The sequence below is a fragment of the Oncorhynchus masou genome, chromosome 7 (assembly GCF_036934945.1).
Source record: "Oncorhynchus masou masou isolate Uvic2021 chromosome 7, UVic_Omas_1.1, whole genome shotgun sequence".
In the NCBI taxonomy this organism is placed as follows: Eukaryota; Metazoa; Chordata; class Actinopteri; order Salmoniformes; family Salmonidae; genus Oncorhynchus; species Oncorhynchus masou.
Genome location: NC_088218.1, coordinates 7,463,596 through 7,484,794, shown reverse-complemented (window position 1 = coordinate 7,484,794; position 21,199 = coordinate 7,463,596). Strand labels below are relative to the sequence as shown.

At 46.5% G+C, this 21,199-nt stretch overlaps 1 protein-coding gene across 1 annotated transcript in view; it reads left to right on the top strand.

Moving 5' to 3' along the window:
* LOC135543143 (FERM, ARHGEF and pleckstrin domain-containing protein 1-like) overlaps window positions 1-21,199 on the top strand; it is a 102,674-nt gene that overhangs the window by 68,052 nt on the left and 13,423 nt on the right. The window contains exons 18-24 of the mRNA XM_064970219.1: window positions 771-1,008; window positions 1,899-2,029; window positions 2,183-2,251; window positions 12,111-12,200; window positions 12,427-12,509; window positions 12,750-12,862; window positions 14,472-14,635. Coding sequence (XP_064826291.1) covers window positions 771-1,008; window positions 1,899-2,029; window positions 2,183-2,251; window positions 12,111-12,200; window positions 12,427-12,509; window positions 12,750-12,862; window positions 14,472-14,635 — 888 coding nt within the window. The remainder of the gene's footprint in view (window positions 1-770; window positions 1,009-1,898; window positions 2,030-2,182; window positions 2,252-12,110; window positions 12,201-12,426; window positions 12,510-12,749; window positions 12,863-14,471; window positions 14,636-21,199) is intronic.

The window sequence follows — 21,199 nt, the reverse complement described above, 5'->3', positions numbered from 1 at the left end:
TAACCCCTACATCTTCTACCTAACCTACCCCTCTCCTCTCTCCCTAACCCCTCTCCTCTCTCTCTAACCCCTACATCTTCTACCTAACCTACCCCTCTCCTCTCCTCTCGCCCTAACCCCTACATCTTCTACCTAACCTACCCCTCTCCTCTCTCTCTAACCCCTACATCTTCTACCTAACCTACCCCTCTCCTCTCTCTCTAACCCCTACATCTTCTACCTAACCTACCCCTCTCCTCTCTCCCTAACCCCTCTCCTCTCTCTCCCTAACCCCTCTCCTCTCTCTCTCTAACCCCTACATCTTCTACCTAACCTACCCCTCTCCTCTCTCCCTAACCCCTCTCCTCTCTCTCTAACCCCTACATCTTCTACCTAACCTACCCCTCTCCTCTCTCCCTAACCCCTACATCTTCTCCCTAACCCCCTCCTCCCTCTCCCTAACCCCTCTCTCTCTCTAACCCCTACATCTTCTACCTAACCTATCCCTCTCCTCTCTCTCTAACCCCTACATCTTCTACCTAACCTACCCCTCTCCTCTCTCTCTAACCCCTACATCTTCTACCTAACCTACCCCTCTCCTCTCTCTCTAACCCCTACATCTTCTACCTAACCTACCCCTCTCCTCTCTCTCTAACCCCTACATCTTCTACCTAACCTACCCCTCTCCTCTCTCCCTAACCCCTACATCTTCTACCTAACCTACCCCTCTCCTCTCTCTCTAACCCCTACATCTTCTACCTAACCTACCCCTCTCCTCTCTGCCCCAGCAGCAGTTGACGTCCCTCCTGCAGCGTCACGGTGAGGTGTTGGTTGAGTTGGAGCGTTCATGCCGTGCCTCCCAGCGGCTGCAGGAGGTGTGTCGAGAGTTTGAACAGCAGAAGGTGTGTTACCTGTCCCTGAACATGTTCCTGCTACGCCCCCTGCATCGTCTGCTGCACTACAAACTGATTCTGGAGAGACTCTGCAAACACTACCCCCCCACACACCAAGACTTCAGAGACAGCAGAGGTAGGACCCTGCTCCTCTAGTTGTCTAGTTAATATCTCAGAGAGAGAACCCTGCTCCTCTAGTTGTCTAGTTAATATCTCAGAGAACCCTGCTCCTCCAGCTGGTATATCAGAGATGGTGTGTGTTAGAGAGAGAACACTCCTCCTCCAGCTGGTATATCAGAGATGGTGTGTGTTAGAGAGAGAACACTCCTCCTCTAGCTGGTATATCAGAGATGGTGTATGTTATAGAGAGAACACTCCTCCTCTAGCTGGTATATCAGAGATGGTGTATGTTATAGAGAGAACACTCCTCCTCTAGCTGGTATATCAGAGATGGTGTATGTTATAGAGAGAACACTCCTCCTCTAGCTGGTATATCAGAGATGGTGTGTGTACTTCCACTCCTCCTCTAGCTGGTATATCAGAGATGGTGTGTGTTAGAGAGAGAACACTCCTCCTCTAGCTGGTATATCAGAGATGGTGTGTGTTAGAGAGAGAACACTCCTCCTCTAGCTGGTATATCAGAGATGGTGTGTGTACTTCCACTCCTCCTCTAGCTGGTATATATATCAGCTGATCAGAGATGGTGTACTTCCACTCCTCTAGCTGCCCTAGCTGATATATCAGAGATGATGTGTGTTAGAGAGAGAACACTCCTCCTCTAGCTGATATATCAGAGATGGTTTGTGTACTTCCACTCCTCCTGATGGTTTGTGTATCCACTCCTCTAGCTGTATATCTAGAGAGAGAACACTCCTCCTCTAGCTGGTATATCAGAGATGGTGTGTGTTAGAGAGAGAACACTCCTCCTCTAGCTGGTATATCAGAGATGGTGTGTGTTAGAGAGAGAACACTCCTCCTCTAGCTGATATATCAGAGATGGTTTGTGTACTTCCACTCCTCCCCTAGCTGCCCTAGCTGATATATCAGAGATGGTGCTGCAGCTTCAGGGAACCATGATGAAGATGGAGAACATCCAGAAGCTTCTAGAACTGAAGAAAGATTTGACAGGCATCCAGGACCTGGCTATACCTGGCAGGGTAAGACAACAGTTTTCCCTGGCTTTGCTTTGACATGTATTGTACTGATTTATTCCAAGTTGTAGTACATCAGTCCTCATGTTGTCCTTTAGTGTATCTAAAGGCATGTGGTTGTTCATGGTTTCCTCTGTGTTGTTTCTGTAACCCATCCAGGAGTTTATCAGACTGGGCTGTCTCAGTAAGCTCTCAGGGAAAGGACTACAGCAAAGAATGTTCTTCCTGGTTAGTCATTACTTCCTACTTCCTGTCACATGACTCCTCTGCTCCTCACTCACCCTATCCCTCTCGATGTTCCTCCCTCCCTCTCTCCTCCTCCAGTTCAGTGATGTCTCATTATATCTCTGTGTTCCTCCCTCCCTCTCTCCTCCTCCAGTTCAGTGATGTCTCATTATATCTCTGTGTTCCTCCCTCCCTCTCTCCTCCTCCAGTTCAGTGATGTCTCATTATATCTCTGTGTTCCTCCCTCTCTCCTCCTCCAGTTCAGTGATGTCTCATTATATCTCTGTGTTCCTCCCTCCCTCTCTCCTCCTCCAGTTCAGTGATGTCTCATTATATCTCTGTGTTCCTCCCTCCCCTCTCCTCCTCCAGTTCAGTGATGTCTCATTATATCTCTGTGTTCCTCCTCCCTCTCTCCTCCTCCAGTTCAGTGATGTCTCATTATATCTCTGTGTTCCTCCCTCCCTCTCTCCTCCTCCAGTTCAGTGATGTCTCATTATATCTCTGTGTTCCTCCCTCCCTCCCTCTCTCCTCCTCCAGTTCAGTGATGTCTCATTATATCTCTGTGTTCCTCCCTCTCTCCTCCTCCAGTTCAGTGATGTCTCATTATATCTCTGTGTTCCTCCCTCCCTCTCTCCTCCTCCAGTTCAGTGATGTCTCATTATATCTCTGTGTTCCTCCCTCCCTCTCTCCTCCTCCAGTTCAGTGATGTCTCATTATATCTCTGTGTTCCTCCCTCCCTCTCTCCTCCTCCAGTGATGTCTCATTATATCTCTGTGTTCCTCCCTCCCTCTCTCCTCCTCCAGTTCAGTGATGTCTCATTATATCTCTGTGTTCCTCTCTCCTCCTCCAGTTCAGTGATGTCTCATTATATCTCTGTGTTCCTCCCTCCCTCTCTCCTCCTCCAGTTCAGTGATGTCTCGTTATATCTCTGTGTTCCTCCCTCCCTCTCTCCTCCTCCAGTTCAGTGATGTCTCATTATATCTCTGTGTTCCTCCCTCCCTCTCTCCTCCTCCAGTTCAGTGATGTCTCATTATATCTCTGTGTTCCTCCCTCTCTCCTCCTCCAGTTCAGTGATGTCTCATTATATCTCTGTGTTCCTCCCTCCCTCTCTCCTCCTCCAGTACAGTGATGTCTCATTATATCTCTGTGTTCCTCCCTCCCTCTCTCCTCCTCCAGTTCAGTGATGTCTCATTATATCTCTGTGTTCCTCCCTCCCTCTCTCCTCCTCCAGTTCAGTGATGTCTCATTATATCTCTGTGTTCCTCCCTCCCTCTCTCCTCCTCCAGTACAGTGATGTCTCATTATATCTCTGTGTTCCTCCCTCCCTCTCTCCTCCTCCAGTTCAGTGATGTCTCATTATATCTCTGTGTTCCTCCCTCCCTCTCTCCTCCTCCAGTTCAGTGATGTCTCATTATATCTCTGTGTTCCTCCCTCCCTCTCTCCTCCTCCAGTTCAGTGATGTCTCATTATATCTCTGTGTTCCTCCCTCCCTCTCTCCTCCTCCAGTTCAGTGATGTCTCATTATATCTCTGTGTTCCTCCCTCCCTCCTCCTCCAGTTCAGTGATGTCTCATTATATCTCTGTGTTCCTCCCTCCCTCCTCCTCCTCCAGTTCAGTGATGTCTCATTATATCTCTGTGTTCCTCCCTCCCTCTCTCCTCCTCCAGTTCAGTGATGTCTCATTATATCTCTGTGTTCCTCCCTCCCTCTCTCCTCCTCCAGTTCAGTGATGTCTCATTATATCTCTGTGTTCCTCCCTCCCTCTCTCCTCCTCCAGTTCAGTGATGTCTCATTATATCTCTGTGTTCCTCCCTCCCTCTCTCCTCCTCCAGTTCAGTGATGTCTCATTATATCTCTGTGTTCCTCCCTCCCTCTCTCCTCCTCCAGTTCAGTGATGTCTCATTATATCTCTGTGTTCCTCCCTCCCTCTCTCCTCCTCCAGTTCAGTGATGTCTCATTATATCTCTGTGTTCCTCCCTCCCTCTCTCCTCCTCCAGTTCAGTGATGTCTCATTATATCTCTGTGTTCCTCCCTCCCTCTCTCCTCCTCCAGTTCAGTGATGTCTCATTATATCTCTGTGTTCCTCCCTCCCTCTCTCCTCCTCCAGTTCAGTGATGTCTCATTATATCTCTGTGTTCCTCCCTCCCTCTCTCCTCCTCCAGTTCAGTGATGTCTCATTATATCTCTGTGTTCCTCCCTCCCTCTCTCCTCCTCCAGTTCAGTGATGTCTCATTATATCTCTGTGTTCCTCCCTCCCTCTCTCCTCCTCCAGTTCAGTGATGTCTCATTATATCTCTGTGTTCCTCCCTCCCTCTCTCCTCCTCCAGTTCAGTGATGTCTCATTATATCTCTGTGTTCCTCCCTCCCTCTCTCCTCCTCCAGTTCAGTGATGTCTCATTATATCTCTGTGTTCCTCCCTCCCTCTCTCCTCCTCCAGTTCAGTGATGTCTCATTATATCTCTGTGTTCCTCCCTCCCTCTCTCCTCCTCCAGTTCAGTGATGTCTCATTATATCTCTGTGTTCCTCCCTCCCTCTCTCCTCCTCCAGTTCAGTGATGTCTCATTATATCTCTGTGTTCCTCCCTCCCTCTCTCCTCCTCCAGTTCAGTGATGTCTCATTATATCTCTGTGTTCCTCCCTCTCTCCTCCTCCAGTTCAGTGATGTCTCATTATATCTCTGTGTTCCTCCCTCCCTCCTCCAGTTCAGTGATGTCTCATTATATCTCTGTGTTCCTCCCTCCCTCCTCCAGTTCAGTGATGTCTCATTATATCTCTGTGTTCCTCCCTCCCTCTCTCCTCCTCCAGTTCAGTGATGTCTCGTTATATCTCTGTGTTCCTCCCTCTCTCCTCCTCCAGTTCAGTGATGTCTCATTATATCTCTGTGTTCCTCCCTCTCTCCTCCTCCAGTTCAGTGATGTCTCATTATATCTCTGTGTTCCTCCCTCCCTCCTCCAGTTCAGTGATGTCTCATTATATCTCTGTGTTCCTCCCTCCCTCTCTCCTCCTCCAGTTCAGTGATGTCTCATTATATCTCTGTGTTCCTCCCTCTCTCCTCCTCCAGTGATGTCTCATTATATCTCGGTGTTCCTCCCTCCCTCTCTCCTCCTCCAGTTCAGTGATGTCTCATTATATCTCTGTGTTCCTCCCTCCCTCTCTCCTCCTCCAGTTCAGTGACGTCTCATTATATCTCTGTGTTCCTCCCTCCCTCTCTCCTCCTCCAGTTCAGTGATGTCTCATTATATCTCTGTTCCTCCCTCCCTCTCTCCTCCTCCAGTTCAGTGATGTCTCATTATATCTCTGTGTTCCTCCCTCCCTCCTCCTCCTCCAGTTCAGTGATGTCTCATTATATCTCTGTGTTCCTCCCTCCCTCTCTCCTCCTCCAGTTCAGTGATGTCTCATTATATCTCTGTGTTCCTCCCTCTCTCCTCCTCCAGTGATGTCTCGTTATATCTCTGTGTTCCTTCCTCCCTCTCTCCTCCAGTTCAGTGATGTCTCATTATATCTCTGTGTTCCTCCCTCTCTCCTCCTCCAGTGATGTCTCGTTATATCTCTGTGTTCCTCCCTCCCTCTCTCCTCCTCCAGTTCAGTGATGTCTCATTATATCTCTGTGTTCCTCCCTCTCTCCTCCTCCAGTTCAGTGATGTCTCATTATATCTCTGTGTTCCTCCCTCTCTCCTCCTCCAGTTCAGTGATGTCTCATTATATCTCTGTGTTCCTCCCTCCCTCTCTCCTCCTCCAGTACAGTGATGTCTCATTATATCTCTGTGTTCCTCCCTCCCTCTCTCCTCCTCCAGTGATGTCTCGTTATATCTCTGTGTTCCTTCCTCCCTCTCTCCTCCAGTTCAGTGATGTCTCATTATATCTCTGTGTTCCTCCCTCCCTCTCTCCTCCAGTTCAGTGATGTCTCATTATATCTCTGTGTTCCTCCCTCCCTCTCTCCTCCTCCAGTTCAGTGATGTCTCATTATATCTCTGTGTCCCTCCCTCTCTCCTCCTCCAGTTCAGTGATGTCTCATTATATCTCTGTGTTCCTCCCTCCCTCTCTCCTCCTCCAGTTCAGTGATGTCTCATTATATCTCTGTGTTCCTCCCTCTCTCCTCCTCCAGTTCAGTGATGTCTCATTATATCTCTGTGTTCCTCCCTCCCTCTCTCCTCCTCCAGTTCAGTGATGTCTCATTATATCTCTGTGTTCCTCCCTCTCTCCTCCTCCAGTTCAGTGATGTCTCATTATATCTCTGTGTTCCTCCCTCCCTCTCTCCTCCTCCAGTACAGTGATGTCTCATTATATCTCTGTGTTCCTCCCTCCCTCTCTCCTCCTCCAGTGATGTCTCGTTATATCTCTGTGTTCCTTCCTCCCTCTCTCCTCCAGTTCAGTGATGTCTCATTATATCTCTGTGTTCCTCCCTCCCTCTCTCCTCCAGTTCAGTGATGTCTCATTATATCTCTGTGTTCCTCCCTCCCTCTCTCCTCCTCCAGTTCAGTGATGTCTTTATATCTCTGTGTCCCTCCCTCTCTCCTCCTCCAGTTCAGTGATGTCTCATTATATCTCTGTGTTCCTCCCTCCCTCTCTCCTCCTCCAGTTCAGTGATGTCTCATTATATCTCTGTGTCCCTCCCTCTCTCCTCCTCCAGTTCAGTGATGTCTCATTATATCTCTGTGTTCCTCCCTCCCTCTCTCCTCCTCCAGTTCAGTGATGTCTCATTATATCTCTGTGTTCCTCCCTCCCTCCTCCAGTTCAGTGATGTCTCATTATATCTCTGTGTTCCTCCCTCTCTCCTCCTCCAGTGATGTCTCATTATATCTCTGTGTTCCTCCCTCCCTCTCTCCTCCTCCAGTTCAGTGATGTCTCATTATATCTCTGTGTTCCTCCCTCCCTCTCTCCTCCTCCAGTTCAGTGATGTCTCATTATATCTCTGTGTTCCTCCCTCTCTCCTCCTCCAGTTCAGTGACGTCTCATTATATCTCTGTGTTCCTCCCTCTCTCCTCCTCCAGTTCAGTGATGTCTCATTATATCTCTGTGTTCCTCCCTCTCTCCTCCTCCAGTTCAGTGATGTCTCATTATATCTCTGTGTTCCTCCCTCCCTCCCTCCTCCTCCAGTTCAGTGATGTCTCATTATATCTCTGTGTTCCTCCCTCCCTCTCTCCTCCTCCAGGTCAGTGATGTCTCATTATATCTCTGTGTTCCTCCCTCTCTCTCTCCTCCTCCAGTTCAGTGATGTCTCGTTATATCTCTGTGTTCCTCCCTCCCTCTCTCCTCCTCCAGTTCAGTGATGTCTCATTATATCTCTGTGTTCCTCTCTCCCTCCTCCAGTTCAGTGATGTCTCATTATATCTCTGTGTTCCTCCCTCTCTCCTCCTCCTCCTCCAGTGATGTCTCATTATATCTCTGTGTTCCTCCCTCCCTCCTCCAGTTCAGTGATGTCTCATTATATCTCTGTGTTCCTCCCTCCCTCTCTCCTCCTCCAGTTCAGTGATGTCTCATTATATCTCTGTGTTCCTCCCTCCCTCCTCCAGTTCAGTGATGTCTCATTATATCTCTGTGTTCCTCCCTCCTCTCTCCTCCTCCAGTTCAGTGATGTCTCATTATATCTCTGTGTTCCTCCCTCCCCTCTCCTCCTCCAGTTCAGTGATGTCTCATTATATCTCTGTGTTCCTCCCTCCCTCTCTCCTCCTCCAGTTCAGTGATGTCTCATTATATCTCTGTGTTCCTCCCTCCCTCTCTCCTCCTCCAGTTCAGTGATGTCTCATTATATCTCTGTGTTCCTCCCTCCCTCTCTCCTCCTCCAGTTCAGTGATGTCTCATTATATCTCTGTGTTCCTCCCTCCCCTCTCCTCCTCCAGTTCAGTGATGTCTCATTATATCTCTGTGTTCCTCCCTCCCTCTCTCCTCCTCCAGTTCAGTGATGTCTCATTATATCTCTGTGTTCCTCCCTCCCTCTCTCCTCCTCCAGTTCAGTGATGTCTCATTATATCTCTGTGTTCCTCCCTCCCTCTCTCCTCCTCCAGTTCAGTGATGTCTCATTATATCTCTGTGTTCCTCCCTCCCTCTCTCCTCCTCCAGTTCAGTGATGTCTCATTATATCTCTGTGTTCCTCCCTCCCTCTCTCCTCCTCCAGTTCAGTGATGTCTCATTATATCTCTGTGTTCCTCCCTCCCTCTCTCCTCCTCCAGTTCAGTGATGTCTCATTATATCTCTGTGTTCCTCCCTCCCTCTCTCCTCCTCCAGTTCAGTGATGTCTCATTATATCTCTGTGTTCCTCCCTCCCTCTCTCCTCCTCCAGTTCAGTGATGTCTCATTATATCTCTGTGTTCCTCCCTCTCTCTCTCCTCCTCCAGTTCAGTGATGTCTCATTATATCTCTGTGTTCCTCCCTCCCTCCTCCAGTTCAGTGATGTCTCATTATATCTCTGTGTTCCTCCCTCCCTCCTCCAGTTCAGTGATGTCTCATTATATCTCTGTGTTCCTCCCTCCCTCTCTCCTCCTCCAGTTCAGTGATGTCTCGTTATATCTCTGTGTTCCTCCCCTCTCTCCTCCAGTTCAGTGATGTCTCATTATATCTCTGTGTTCCTAACCTTCTCCTCCAGTTCAGTGATGTCTCATTATATCTCTGTGTTCCTCCCTCCCTCCTCCAGTTCAGTGATGTCTCATTATATCTCTGTGTTCCTCCCTCCCCTCTCCTCCTCCAGTTCAGTGATGTCTCATTATATCTCTGTGTTCCTCCCTCTCTCCTCCTCCAGTGATGTCTCATTATACCTCCCTCCCTCTCTCCTCCTCCAGTTCAGTGATGTCTCATTATATCTCTGTGTTCCTCCCTCCCTCTCTCCTCCTCCAGTTCAGTGACGTCTCATTATATCTCTGTGTTCCTCCCTCCCTCTCTCCTCCTCCAGTTCAGTGATGTCTCATTATATCTCTGTTCCTCCCTCCCTCTCTCCTCCTCCAGTTCAGTGATGTCTCATTATATTCTGTGTTCCTCCCTCCCTCCTCCTCCTCCAGTTCAGTGATGTCTCATTATATCTCTGTGTTCCTCCCTCCCTCTCTCCTCCTCCAGTTCAGTGATGTCTCATTATATCTCTGTGTTCCTCCCTCCTCCTCCTCCAGTGATGTCTCGTTATATCTCTGTGTTCCTTCCTCCCTCTCTCCTCCAGTTCAGTGATGTCTCATTATATCTCTGTGTTCCTCCCCTCTCCTCCTCCAGTGATGTCTCGTTATATCTCTGTGTTCCTCCCTCCCTCTCTCCTCCTCCAGTTCAGTGATGTCTCATTATATCTCTGTGTTCCTCCCTCTCTCCTCCTCCAGTTCAGTGATGTCTCATTATATCTCTGTGTTCCTCCCTCCCTCTCTCCTCCTCCAGTTCAGTGATGTCTCATTATATCTCTGTGTTCCTCCCTCTCTCCTCCTCCAGTTCAGTGATGTCTCATTATATCTCTGTGTTCCTCCCTCCCTCTCTCCTCCTCCAGTATGATGTCTCATTATCTCTGTGTTCCTCCCTCCCTCTCTCCTCCTCCAGTGATGTCTCGTTATATCTCTGTGTTCCTTCCTCCCTCTCTCCTCCAGTTCAGTGATGTCTCATTATATCTCTGTGTTCCTCCCTCCCTCTCTCCTCCAGTTCAGTGATGTCTCATTATATCTCTGTGTTCCTCCCTCCCTCTCTCCTCCTCCAGTTCAGTGATGTCTCATTATATCTCTGTGTCCCTCCCTCTCTCCTCCTCCAGTTCAGTGATGTCTCATTATATCTCTGTGTTCCTCCCTCCCTCTCTCCTCCTCCAGTTCAGTGATGTCTCATTATATCTCTGTGTTCCTCCCTCCCTCTCTCCTCCTCCAGTTCAGTGATGTCTCATTATATCTCTGTGTTCCTCCCTCCCTCTCTCCTCCTCCAGTTCAGTGATGTCTCATTATATCTCTGTGTTCCTCCCTCTCTCCTCCTCCAGTTCAGTGATGTCTCATTATATCTCTGTGTTCCTCCCTCCCTCTCTCCTCCTCCAGTACAGTGATGTCTCATTATATCTCTGTGTTCCTCCCTCCCTCTCTCCTCCTCCAGTGATGTCTCGTTATATCTCTGTGTTCCTTCCTCCCTCTCTCCTCCAGTTCAGTGATGTCTCATTATATCTCTGTGTTCCTCCCTCCCTCTCTCCTCCAGTTCAGTGATGTCTCATTATATCTCTGTGTTCCTCCCTCCCTCTCTCCTCCTCCAGTTCAGTGATGTCTCATTATATCTCTGTGTCCCTCCCTCTCTCCTCCTCCAGTTCAGTGATGTCTCATTATATCTCTGTGTTCCTCCCTCCCTCTCTCCTCCTCCAGTTCAGTGATGTCTCATTATATCTCTGTGTTCCTCCCTCCCTCCTCCAGTTCAGTGATGTCTCATTATATCTCTGTGTTCCTCCCTAACCTCCTCCTCCAGTGATGTCTCATTATATCTCTGTGTTCCTCCCTCCCTCTCTCCTCCTCCAGTTCAGTGATGTCTCATTATATCTCTGTGTTCCTCCCTCCCTCTCTCCTCCTCCAGTTCAGTGATGTCTCATTATATCTCTGTGTTCCTCCCTCTCTCCTCCTCCAGTTCAGTGATGTCTCATTATATCTCTGTGTTCCTAACCTCCTCCTCCAGTTCAGTGATGTCTCATTATATCTCTGTGTTCCTCCCTCTCTCCTCCTCCAGTTCAGTGATGTCTCATTATATCTCTGTGTTCCTCCCTCCCTCCCTCCTCCTCCAGTTCAGTGATGTCTCATTATATCTCTGTGTTCCTCCCTCCCTCTCTCCTCCTCCAGTTCAGTGATGTCTCATTATATCTCTGTGTTCCTCCCTCTCTCTCTCCTCCTCCAGTTCAGTGATGTCTCGTTATATCTCTGTGTTCCTCCCTCCCTCTCTCCTCCTCCAGTTCAGTGATGTCTCATTATATCTCTGTGTTCCTCTCTCCCTCCTCCAGTTCAGTGATGTCTCATTATATCTCTGTGTTCCTCCCTCTCTCCTCCTCCTCCTCCAGTGATGTCTCATTATATCTCTGTGTTCCTCCCTCCCTCCTCCAGTTCAGTGATGTCTCATTATATCTCTGTGTTCCTCCCTCCCTCTCTCCTCCTCCAGTTCAGTGATGTCTCATTATATCTCTGTGTTCCTCCCTCCCTCCTCCAGTTCAGTGATGTCTCATTATATCTCTGTGTTCCTCCCTCCCTCTCTCCTCCTCCAGTTCAGTGATGTCTCATTATATCTCTGTGTTCCTCCCTCTAACCTCTCCTCCTCCAGTTCAGTGATGTCTCATTATATCTCTGTGTTCCTCCCTCCCTCTCTCCTCCTCCAGTTCAGTGATGTCTCATTATATCTCTGTGTTCCTCCCTCCCTCTCTCCTCCTCCAGTTCAGTGATGTCTCATTATATCTCTGTGTTCCTTCTCTCTCTCCTCCTCCAGTTCAGTGATGTCTCATTATATCTCTGTGTTCCTCCCTCCCTCTCTCCTCCTCCAGTTCAGTGATGTCTCATTATATCTCTGTGTTCCTCCCTCCCTCTCTCCTCCTCCAGTTCAGTGATGTCTCATTATATCTCTGTGTTCCTCCCTCCCTCTCTCCTCCTCCAGTTCAGTGATGTCTCATTATATCTCTGTGTTCCTCCCTCTCTCCTCCTCCAGTTCAGTGATGTCTCATTATATCTCTGTGTTCCTCCCTCTCTCCTCCTCCAGTGATGTCTCATTATATCTCGGTGTTCCTCCCTCCCTCTCTCCTCCTCCAGTTCAGTGATGTCTCATTATATCTCTGTGTTCCTCCCTCCCTCCTCCAGTTCAGTGATGTCTCATTATATCTCTGTGTTCCTCCCTCCCTCTCTCCTCCTCCAGTTCAGTGATGTCTCATTATATCTCTGTGTTCCTCCCTCCCTCCTCCAGTTCAGTGATTCCCTGGTGTACACCAGCAGAGGTATGACAGCAGACAACCAGTTCAAAGTTCACGGCCAGCTGCCTCTCTACGGCATGACAGTAAGAGTCTCCAGAACCTGAACCATAACATTATGGGCCAGTTTCCTGGACACACATTCAGCTTAGTCCTAAAACGCCAGATATATATAGAAAACATTTATTCCAGGATGAGACCTAATGTGTGTCCGGGAAGCTGGCCCCATGCTGTTAGCTTCAGATAACATAACTCAGCTGTAAATTAGTAGAGGTCACTCTCCTCTGATCCAACCTGTGTCTGTGTCCTCAGATCAGGGAGAGTGAGGATGAGTGGGGAGTTCCTCATGCTTTCACTCTGTTTGGTCAGCGCCAGTCTGTCGTCGTGGCAGCAAGGTACAAGTGTTCTACATGTGTTCTGGGTGTTATTCCGTTTTCTTGATGTTTAGGGTGTTTTACAGTGTTCCAGGGTGGTTTAGAATGTTTCAGAGTGTTCTAGAGTGTTCCAGGGTGGTTTAGAGTGTTTTAGGGTGTTCTAGAGCAGGAGTGTTAAACTCATTTAGCCCCAGGGGCCACATTCAGTCATCAGAGGGGTCCGAGCTGTGCATCTAACCCATGCCTGTACTCTGTACCTAGCTGTGTATCAGAGATGGTGAAATGGATGGAGGACATCAGGATGGCTGTAGTCCTGGTAGAACAGAGTAACAGACCTTCTACTGATCTACTGTCCACCAGTCGATCAGACCGCAGTAAGTCTTGTACCTAACCCCTGACCCCTAGACCTGGCTGAACAGATGAATGGTCTTTCCTCTGATCTACAATCCACCAGTCGACCTGACCGCAGTAAATCACACTACCTACTGCTACTACTTCTACAGGTGGAGTTAAAGGGCCCACAGCAGCCATAAACAGCCCTAACCTAACCTTCCCACAGAGTACAGGCTGAGTCCTAACTAACCTAACCTTCCCACTGAGTACAGGCTGAGTCCTAACTAACCTAACCTTCCTGCAGAGTACAGGCTGAGTCCTAACTAACCTAACCTTCCCACAGAGTACAGGCTGAGTCCTAACTAACCTAACCTTCCTGCAGAGTACAGGCTGAGTCCTAACTAACCTAACCTTCCCACTGAGTACAGGCTGAGTCCTAACTAACCTTCCCACTGAGTACAGGCTGAGTCCTAACTAACCTAACCTTCCCACAGAGTACAGGCTGAGCCCTAACTAACCTAACCTTCCCACAGAGTACAGGCTGAGTCCTAACTAACCTAACCTTCCCACAGAGTACAGGCTGAGCCCTAACTAACCTAACCTTCCCACAGAGTACAGGCTGAGCCCTAACTAACCTAACCTTCCCACAGAGTACAGGCTGAGTCCTAACTAACCTAACCTTCCCACAGAGTACAGGCTGAGTCCTAACTAACCTAACCTTCCCACAGAGTACAGGCTGAGTCCTAACTAACCTAACCTTCCCACTGAGTACAGGCAGAGTCCTAACTAACCTAACCTTCCCACAGAGTACAGGCTGAGTCCTAACTAACCTAACCTTCCCACAGAGTACAGGCTGAGCCCTAACTAACCTAACCTTCCCACAGAGTACAGGCTGAGTCCTAACTAACCTAACCTTCCCACAGAGTACAGGCTGAGTCCTAACTAACCTAACCTTCCCACTGAGTACAGGCTGAGTCCTAACTAACCTAACCTTCCCGCTGAGTCCTAACTAACCTAACCTTCCCACAGAGTACGGGCTGAGTCCTAACTAACACAACCAAACTGTATAGAAATGTGGCCTGCAACACGACCAAACTGTATAGAAATGTGGCCTGCAACACGACCAAACTGTATAGAAATGTGGCCTGCAACACGACCAAACTGTATAGAAATGTGGCCTGCAACACGACCAAACTGTATAGAAATGTGGCCTGCAACACGACCAAACTGTATAGAAATGTGGCCTGCAACACGACCAAACTGTATAGAAATGTGGCCTGCAACACGACCAAACTGTATAGAAATGTGGCCTGCAACACGACCAAACTGTATAGAAATGTGGCCTGCAACACGACCAAACTGTATAGAAATGTGGCCTGCAACACGACCAAACTGTATAGAAATGTGGCCTGCAACACGACCAAACTGTATAGAAATGTAGCCTGCAACACGACCAAACTGTATAGAAATGTGGCCTGCAAAATGGACTTTGAGTCCATCAATTCACATGATCACTTCTCTTATTTAGGTTTTGTGACAAGGATGTTTTGTGCTCCGAGAAACAACCTTCAACTTATCGGACCTGGGGGAAACTTGTCCTCTGTTTCTGTTCGTCAACTCTTCATCAATTCCTCTTGCTGCTGTTCTCAGAGTCTCCAGAAGAGGGCAGTGTGGAGGCTGAGTCAGAGGAGGAGCTGAGTGGGTCTCGTAGCTCATTGGAGCGTCAGTCAGCACAGAGAGGAAACACGACGGTTCATGTCTGCTGGCACCGCAACACCTCTGTGTCCATGGTGGACTTTAGTGTGGCTGTGGAGGTACCTACCTGACCCACAGTACCGTCTAACCTCTCTGTCTCTGTCTAACCTCTCTGTCTTCTCTACCTACCTGACCCTCAGTACCGTCTAACCTCTCTGTCTCTGTCTAACCTCTCTGTCTTCTCTACCTACCTGACCCTCAGTACCGTCTAACCTCTCTGTTTCTGTCTAACCTCTGTCTTCTGTCTTCTCTACCTACCTGACCCACAGTACCGTCTAACCTCTCTGTTTCTGTCTAACCTCTCTGTCTTCTCTACCTACCTGACCCACAGTACTGGATATAACCTGGTACAGAGAGGTGTGTTATAACCTGATATAACCTGATACAGAGAGGTGGGATATAACCTGATATAGCCTGATACAGAGAGGTGGGATATAACCTGATATAACCTGATACAGAGAGGTGGGATATAACCTGATACAGAGAGGTGTGTTATAACCTGATATAACCTGATACAGAGAGGTGTGTTATAACCTGATATAACCTGATACAGAGAGGTGGGATATAACCTGATATAACCTGATACAGAGAGGTGGGATATAACCTGATATAACCTGATACAGAGAGGTGGGATATAACCTGATACAGAGAGGTGGGATATAACCTGATATAACCTGGTACAGAGAGGTGGGATATAACCTGATATAACCTGGTACAGAGAGGTGGGATATAACCTGATATAACCTGATACAGAGAGGTGGGATATAACCTGATATAACCTGGTACAGAGAGGTGGGATATAACCTGATATAACCTGGTACAGAGAGGTGGGATATAACCTGATATAACCTGGTACAGAGAGGTGGGATATAACCTGATACAGAGAGGTGGGATATAACCTGATATAACCTGATACAGAGAGGATATAACCTGATACAGAGAGGTGGGATATAACCTGATATAATACAGAGAGGTGGGATATAACCTGTTATAACCTGATACAGAGAGGTGGGATATAACCTGATATAACCTGATATACAGAGAGGTGGGATATAACCCAGAGAGGTGATATAACCTGATACAGAGAGGTGGGATATAACCTGATATAACCAGAGAGGTGGGATATAACCTGATACAGAGAGGTGGGATATAACCTGATACAGAGAGGTGGGATATAACCTGATATAACCTGATACAGAGAGGTGGGATATAACCTGATATAACCTGATACAGAGGTGGGATATAACCTGATATAACCTGATACAGAGAGGTGGGATATAACCTGATATAACCTGATACAGAGAGGTGGGATATAACCTGATATAACCTGATACAGAGAGGTGGGATATAACCTGATACAGAGAGGTGGGATATAACCTGGTACAGAGAGGTGGGATATAACCTGATATAACCTGATACAGAGAGGTGGGATATAACCTGATACAGAGAGGTGGGATATAACCTGATATAACCTGATACAGAGAGGTGGGATATAACCTGATACAGAGAGGTGGGATATAACCTGATATAACCTGATACAGAGAGGTGGGATATAACCTGATATAACCTGATACAGAGAGGTGGGATATAACCCTGGGATATAACCTGATACAGAGAGGTGGGATATAACCTGATATAACCTGATACAGAGAGGTGGGATATAACCTGATACAGAGAGGTGGGATATAACCTGATATAACCTGATACAGAGAGGTGGGATATAACCTGATATAACCTGATACAGAGAGGTGGGATATAACCTGATATAACCTGATACAGAGAGGTGGGATATAACCTGATATAACCTGATACAGAGAGGTGGGATATAACCTGATATAACCTGGTACAGAGAGGTGGGATATAACCTGATATAACCTGATACAGAGAGGTGGGATATAACCTGATATAACCTGATACAGAGAGGTGGGATATAACCTGATATAACCTGATACAGAGAGGTGGGATATAACCTGATATAACCTGATACAGAGAGGTGGGATATAACCTGATACAGAGAGGTGGGATATAACCTGATACAGAGAGGTGGGATATAACCTGATATAACCTGATACAGAGAGGTGGGATATAACCTGGTACAGAGAGGTGGGATATAACCTGATACAGAGAGGTGGGATATAACCTGATATAACCTGGTACAGAGAGGTGGGATATAACCTGATATAACCTGATACAGAGAGGTGGGATATAACCTGATATAACCTGATACAGAGAGGTGGGATATAACCTGATATAACCTGATACATAGAGGTGGGATATAACCTGATACAGAGAAGTGGGATATAACCTGATATAACCTGATACAGAGAGGTGGGATATAACCTGATACAGAGAGGTGGGATATAACCTGATACAGAGAGGTGGGATATAACCTGATACAGAGAGGTGGGATATAACCTGATACAGAGAGGTGGGATATAACCTGATACAGAGAGGTGGGATATAACCTGATACAGAGAGGTGGGATATAACCTGATATAACCTGGTACAGAGAGGTGGGATATAACCTGATATAACCTGATACAGAGAGGTGGGATATAACCTGATATAACCTGATACAGAGAGGTGGGATATAACCTGATATAACCTGGTACAGAGAGGTGGGATATAACCTGATATAACCTGATACAGAGAGGTGGGATATAACCTGATATAACCTGGTACAGAGAGGTGGGATATAACCTGATACAGAGAGGTGGGATATAACCTGATACAGAGAGGTGGGATATAACCTGATATAACCTGGTACAGAGAGGTGGGATATAACCTGATATAACCTGGTACAGAGAGGTGGGATATAACCTGATATAACCTGATACAGAGAGGTGGGATATAACCTGATATAACCTGATACAGAGAGGTGGGATATAACCTGATATAACCTGGTACAGAGAGGTGGGATATAACCTGATATAACCTGATACAGAGAGGTGGGATATAACCTGATACAGAGAGGTGGGATATAACCTGATACAGAGAGGTGGGATATAACCTGATATAACCTGGTACAGAGAGGTGGGATATAACCTGATACAGAGAGGTGGGATATAACCTGATATAACCTGGTACAGAGAGGTGGGATATAACCTGATACAGAGAGGTGGGATATAACCTGATATAACCTGATACAGAGAGGTGGGATATAACCTGATACAGAGAGGTGGGATATAACCTGATATAACCTGATACAGAGAGGTGGGATATAACCTGTGGGATATAACCTGATACAGAGAGGTGGGATATAACCTGATACAGAGAGGTGGGATATAACCTGATATAACCTGATACAGAGAGGTGGGATATAACCTGATATAACCTGATACAGAGAGGTGGGATATAACCTGATATAACCTGATACAGAGAGGTGGGATATAACCTGATATAACCTGATACAGAGAGGTGGGATATAACCTGATATAACCTGATACAGAGAGGTGGGATATAACCTGATACAGAGAGGTGGGATATAACCTGATACAGAGAGGTGGGATATAACCTGATACAGAGAGGTGGGATATAACCTGATATAACCTGGTACATAGAGGTGGGATATAACCTGATATAACCTGATACAGAGAGGTGGGATATAACCTGATATAACCTGATACAGAGAGGTGGGATATAACCTGATACAGAGAGGTGGGATATAACCTGATATAACCTGATACAGAGAGGTGGGATATAACCTGATATAACCTGATACAGAGAGGTATGATATAACCTGATATAACCTGATACAGAGAGGTAGGATATAACCTGTTATAACCTGGTACAGAGAGGTGGGATATAACCTGATACAGAGAAGTGGGATATAACCTGATACAGAGAGGTGGGATATAACCTGGTACAGAGAGGTGGGATATAACCTGATATAACCTGGTACAGAGAGGTGGGATATAACCTGATACAGAGAGGTGGGATATAACCTGATACAGAGAGGTGGGATATAACCTGATATAACCTGATACATAGAGGTGGGATATAACCTGATATTACCTGATACAGAGAGGTAGGATATAACCTGTTATAACCTGGTACAGAGAGGTGGGATATAACCTGATATAACCTGATACAGAGAGGTGGGATATAACCTGATACAGAGAGGTGGGATATAACCTGATATAACCTGGGAGATGGGTACAGAAGGTGGGATATAACCTGATACAGAGAGGTGGGATATAACCTGATATAACCTGCTACATAGAGGTGGGATATAACCTGATACAGAGAGGTACAGAGGTGGGGATATAACCTGATACAGAGAGGTGGGATATAACCTGATATAACCTGGTACAGAGAGGTGGGATATAACCTGGATACAGAGAGGTGGGATATAATACAGAGAGGTGGGATATAACCTGATACAGAGAGGTGGGATATAACCTGATATAACCTGATACAGAGAGGTGGGATATAACCTGATATAACCTGATACAGAGAGGTGGGATATAACCTGATACAGAGAGGTGGGATATAACCTGATATAACCTGATACAGAGAGGTGGGATATAACCTGATATAACCTGATACATAGAGGTGGGATATAACCTGATATAACCTGATACAGAGAGGTGGGATATAACCTGATATAACCTGATACAGAGAGGTGGGATATAACCTGATATAACCTGATACAGAGAGGTGGGATATAACCTGATATAACCTGATACAGAGAGGTGGGATATAACCTGATATAACCTGATACAGAGAGGTGGGATATAACCTGATATAACCTGATACAGAGAGGTGGGATATAACCTGATATAACCTGGTACAGAGAGGTGGGATATAACCTGATACAGAGAGGTGGGATATAACCTGATACAGAGAGGTGGGATATAACCTGATACAGAGAGGTGGGATATAACCTGATATAACCTGGTACAGAGAGGTGGGATATAACCTGATACAGAGAGGTGGGATATAACCTGATATAACCTGATACAGAGAGGTGGGATATAACCTGATATAACCTGGTACAGAGAGGTGGGATATAACCTGATATAACCTGATACAGAGAGGTGGGATATAACCTGATAGGTACAGAGAGGTGGGATATAACCTGATATAACCTGATACAGAGAGGTGGGATATAACCTGATACAGAGAGGTGGGATATAACCTGATATAACCTGGTACAGAGAGGTGGGATATAACCTGATATAACCTGATACAGAGAGGTGGGATATAACCTGATATTACCTGATACAGAGAGGTAGGATATAACCTGTTATAACCTGGTACAGAGAGGTGGGATATAACCTGATACAGAGAAGTGGGATATAACCTGATACAGAGAGGTGGGATATAACCTGATATAACCTGATACAGAGAGGTGGGATATAACCCTGATATAACCTGATACAGAGAGGTGGGATATAACCTGATATAACCTGATACAGAGAGGTGGGATATAACCTGATATAACCTGATACAGAGAGGTGGGATATAACCTGTTATAACCTGGTACAGAGAGGTGGGATATAACCTGATATAACCTGATACAGAGAGGTGGGATATAAGATACAGAGAGGTGGGATATAACCTGATATAATACAGAGGTAGGATATAACCTGGATGGGATATAACCTGATACAGAGAGGTGGGATATAACCTGATATAACCTGATACAGAGAGGTGGGATATAACCTGATATAACCTGATACAGAGAGGTGGGATATAACCTGATATAACCTGGTACAGAGAGGTGGGATATAACAATCTACAGAGAGGTGGGATATAACCTGATACAGAGAGGTGGGATATAACCTGATATAACCTGGTACAGAGAGGTGGGATATAACCTGGTACAGAGAGGTGGGATATAACCTGATATAACCTGATACAGAGAGGTGGGATATAACCTGATATAACCTGGTACAGAGAGGTGGGATATAACCTGATATAACCATACAGAGAGGTGGGATATAACCTGATACAGAGAGGTGGGGATATAACCTGGTGGGATATATATAACCTGATACAGAGAGGTGGGATATAACCTGATATAACCTGTACATAGAGGTGGGATATAACCTGATATAACCTGATACAGAGAGGTGGGATATAACCTGATATAACCTGATACAGAGAGGTGGGATATAACCTGATATAACCTGATACAGAGAGGTGGGATATAACCTGATATAACCTGATACAGAGAGGTGGGATATAACCTGATATAACCTGATACAGAGAGGTGGGATATAACCTGATACAGAGAGGTGGGATATAACCTGATACAGAGAGGTGGGATATAACCTGATACAGAGAGGTGGGATATAACCTGATATAACCTGGTACAGAGAGGTGGGATATAACCTGGTACAGAGAGGTGGGATATAACCTGATACATAGAGGTGGGATATAACCTGGTACAGAGAGGTGGGATATAACCTGATATAACCTGGTACAGAGAGGTGGGATATAACCTGATACAGAGAGGTGGGATATAACCTGATATAACCTGGTACAGAGAGGTGGGATATAACCTGATATAACCTGATACAGAGAGGTGGGATATAACCTGATATAACCTGATACAGAGAGGTGGGATATAACCTGATACAGAGAGGTGGGATATAACCTGATATAACCTGATACAG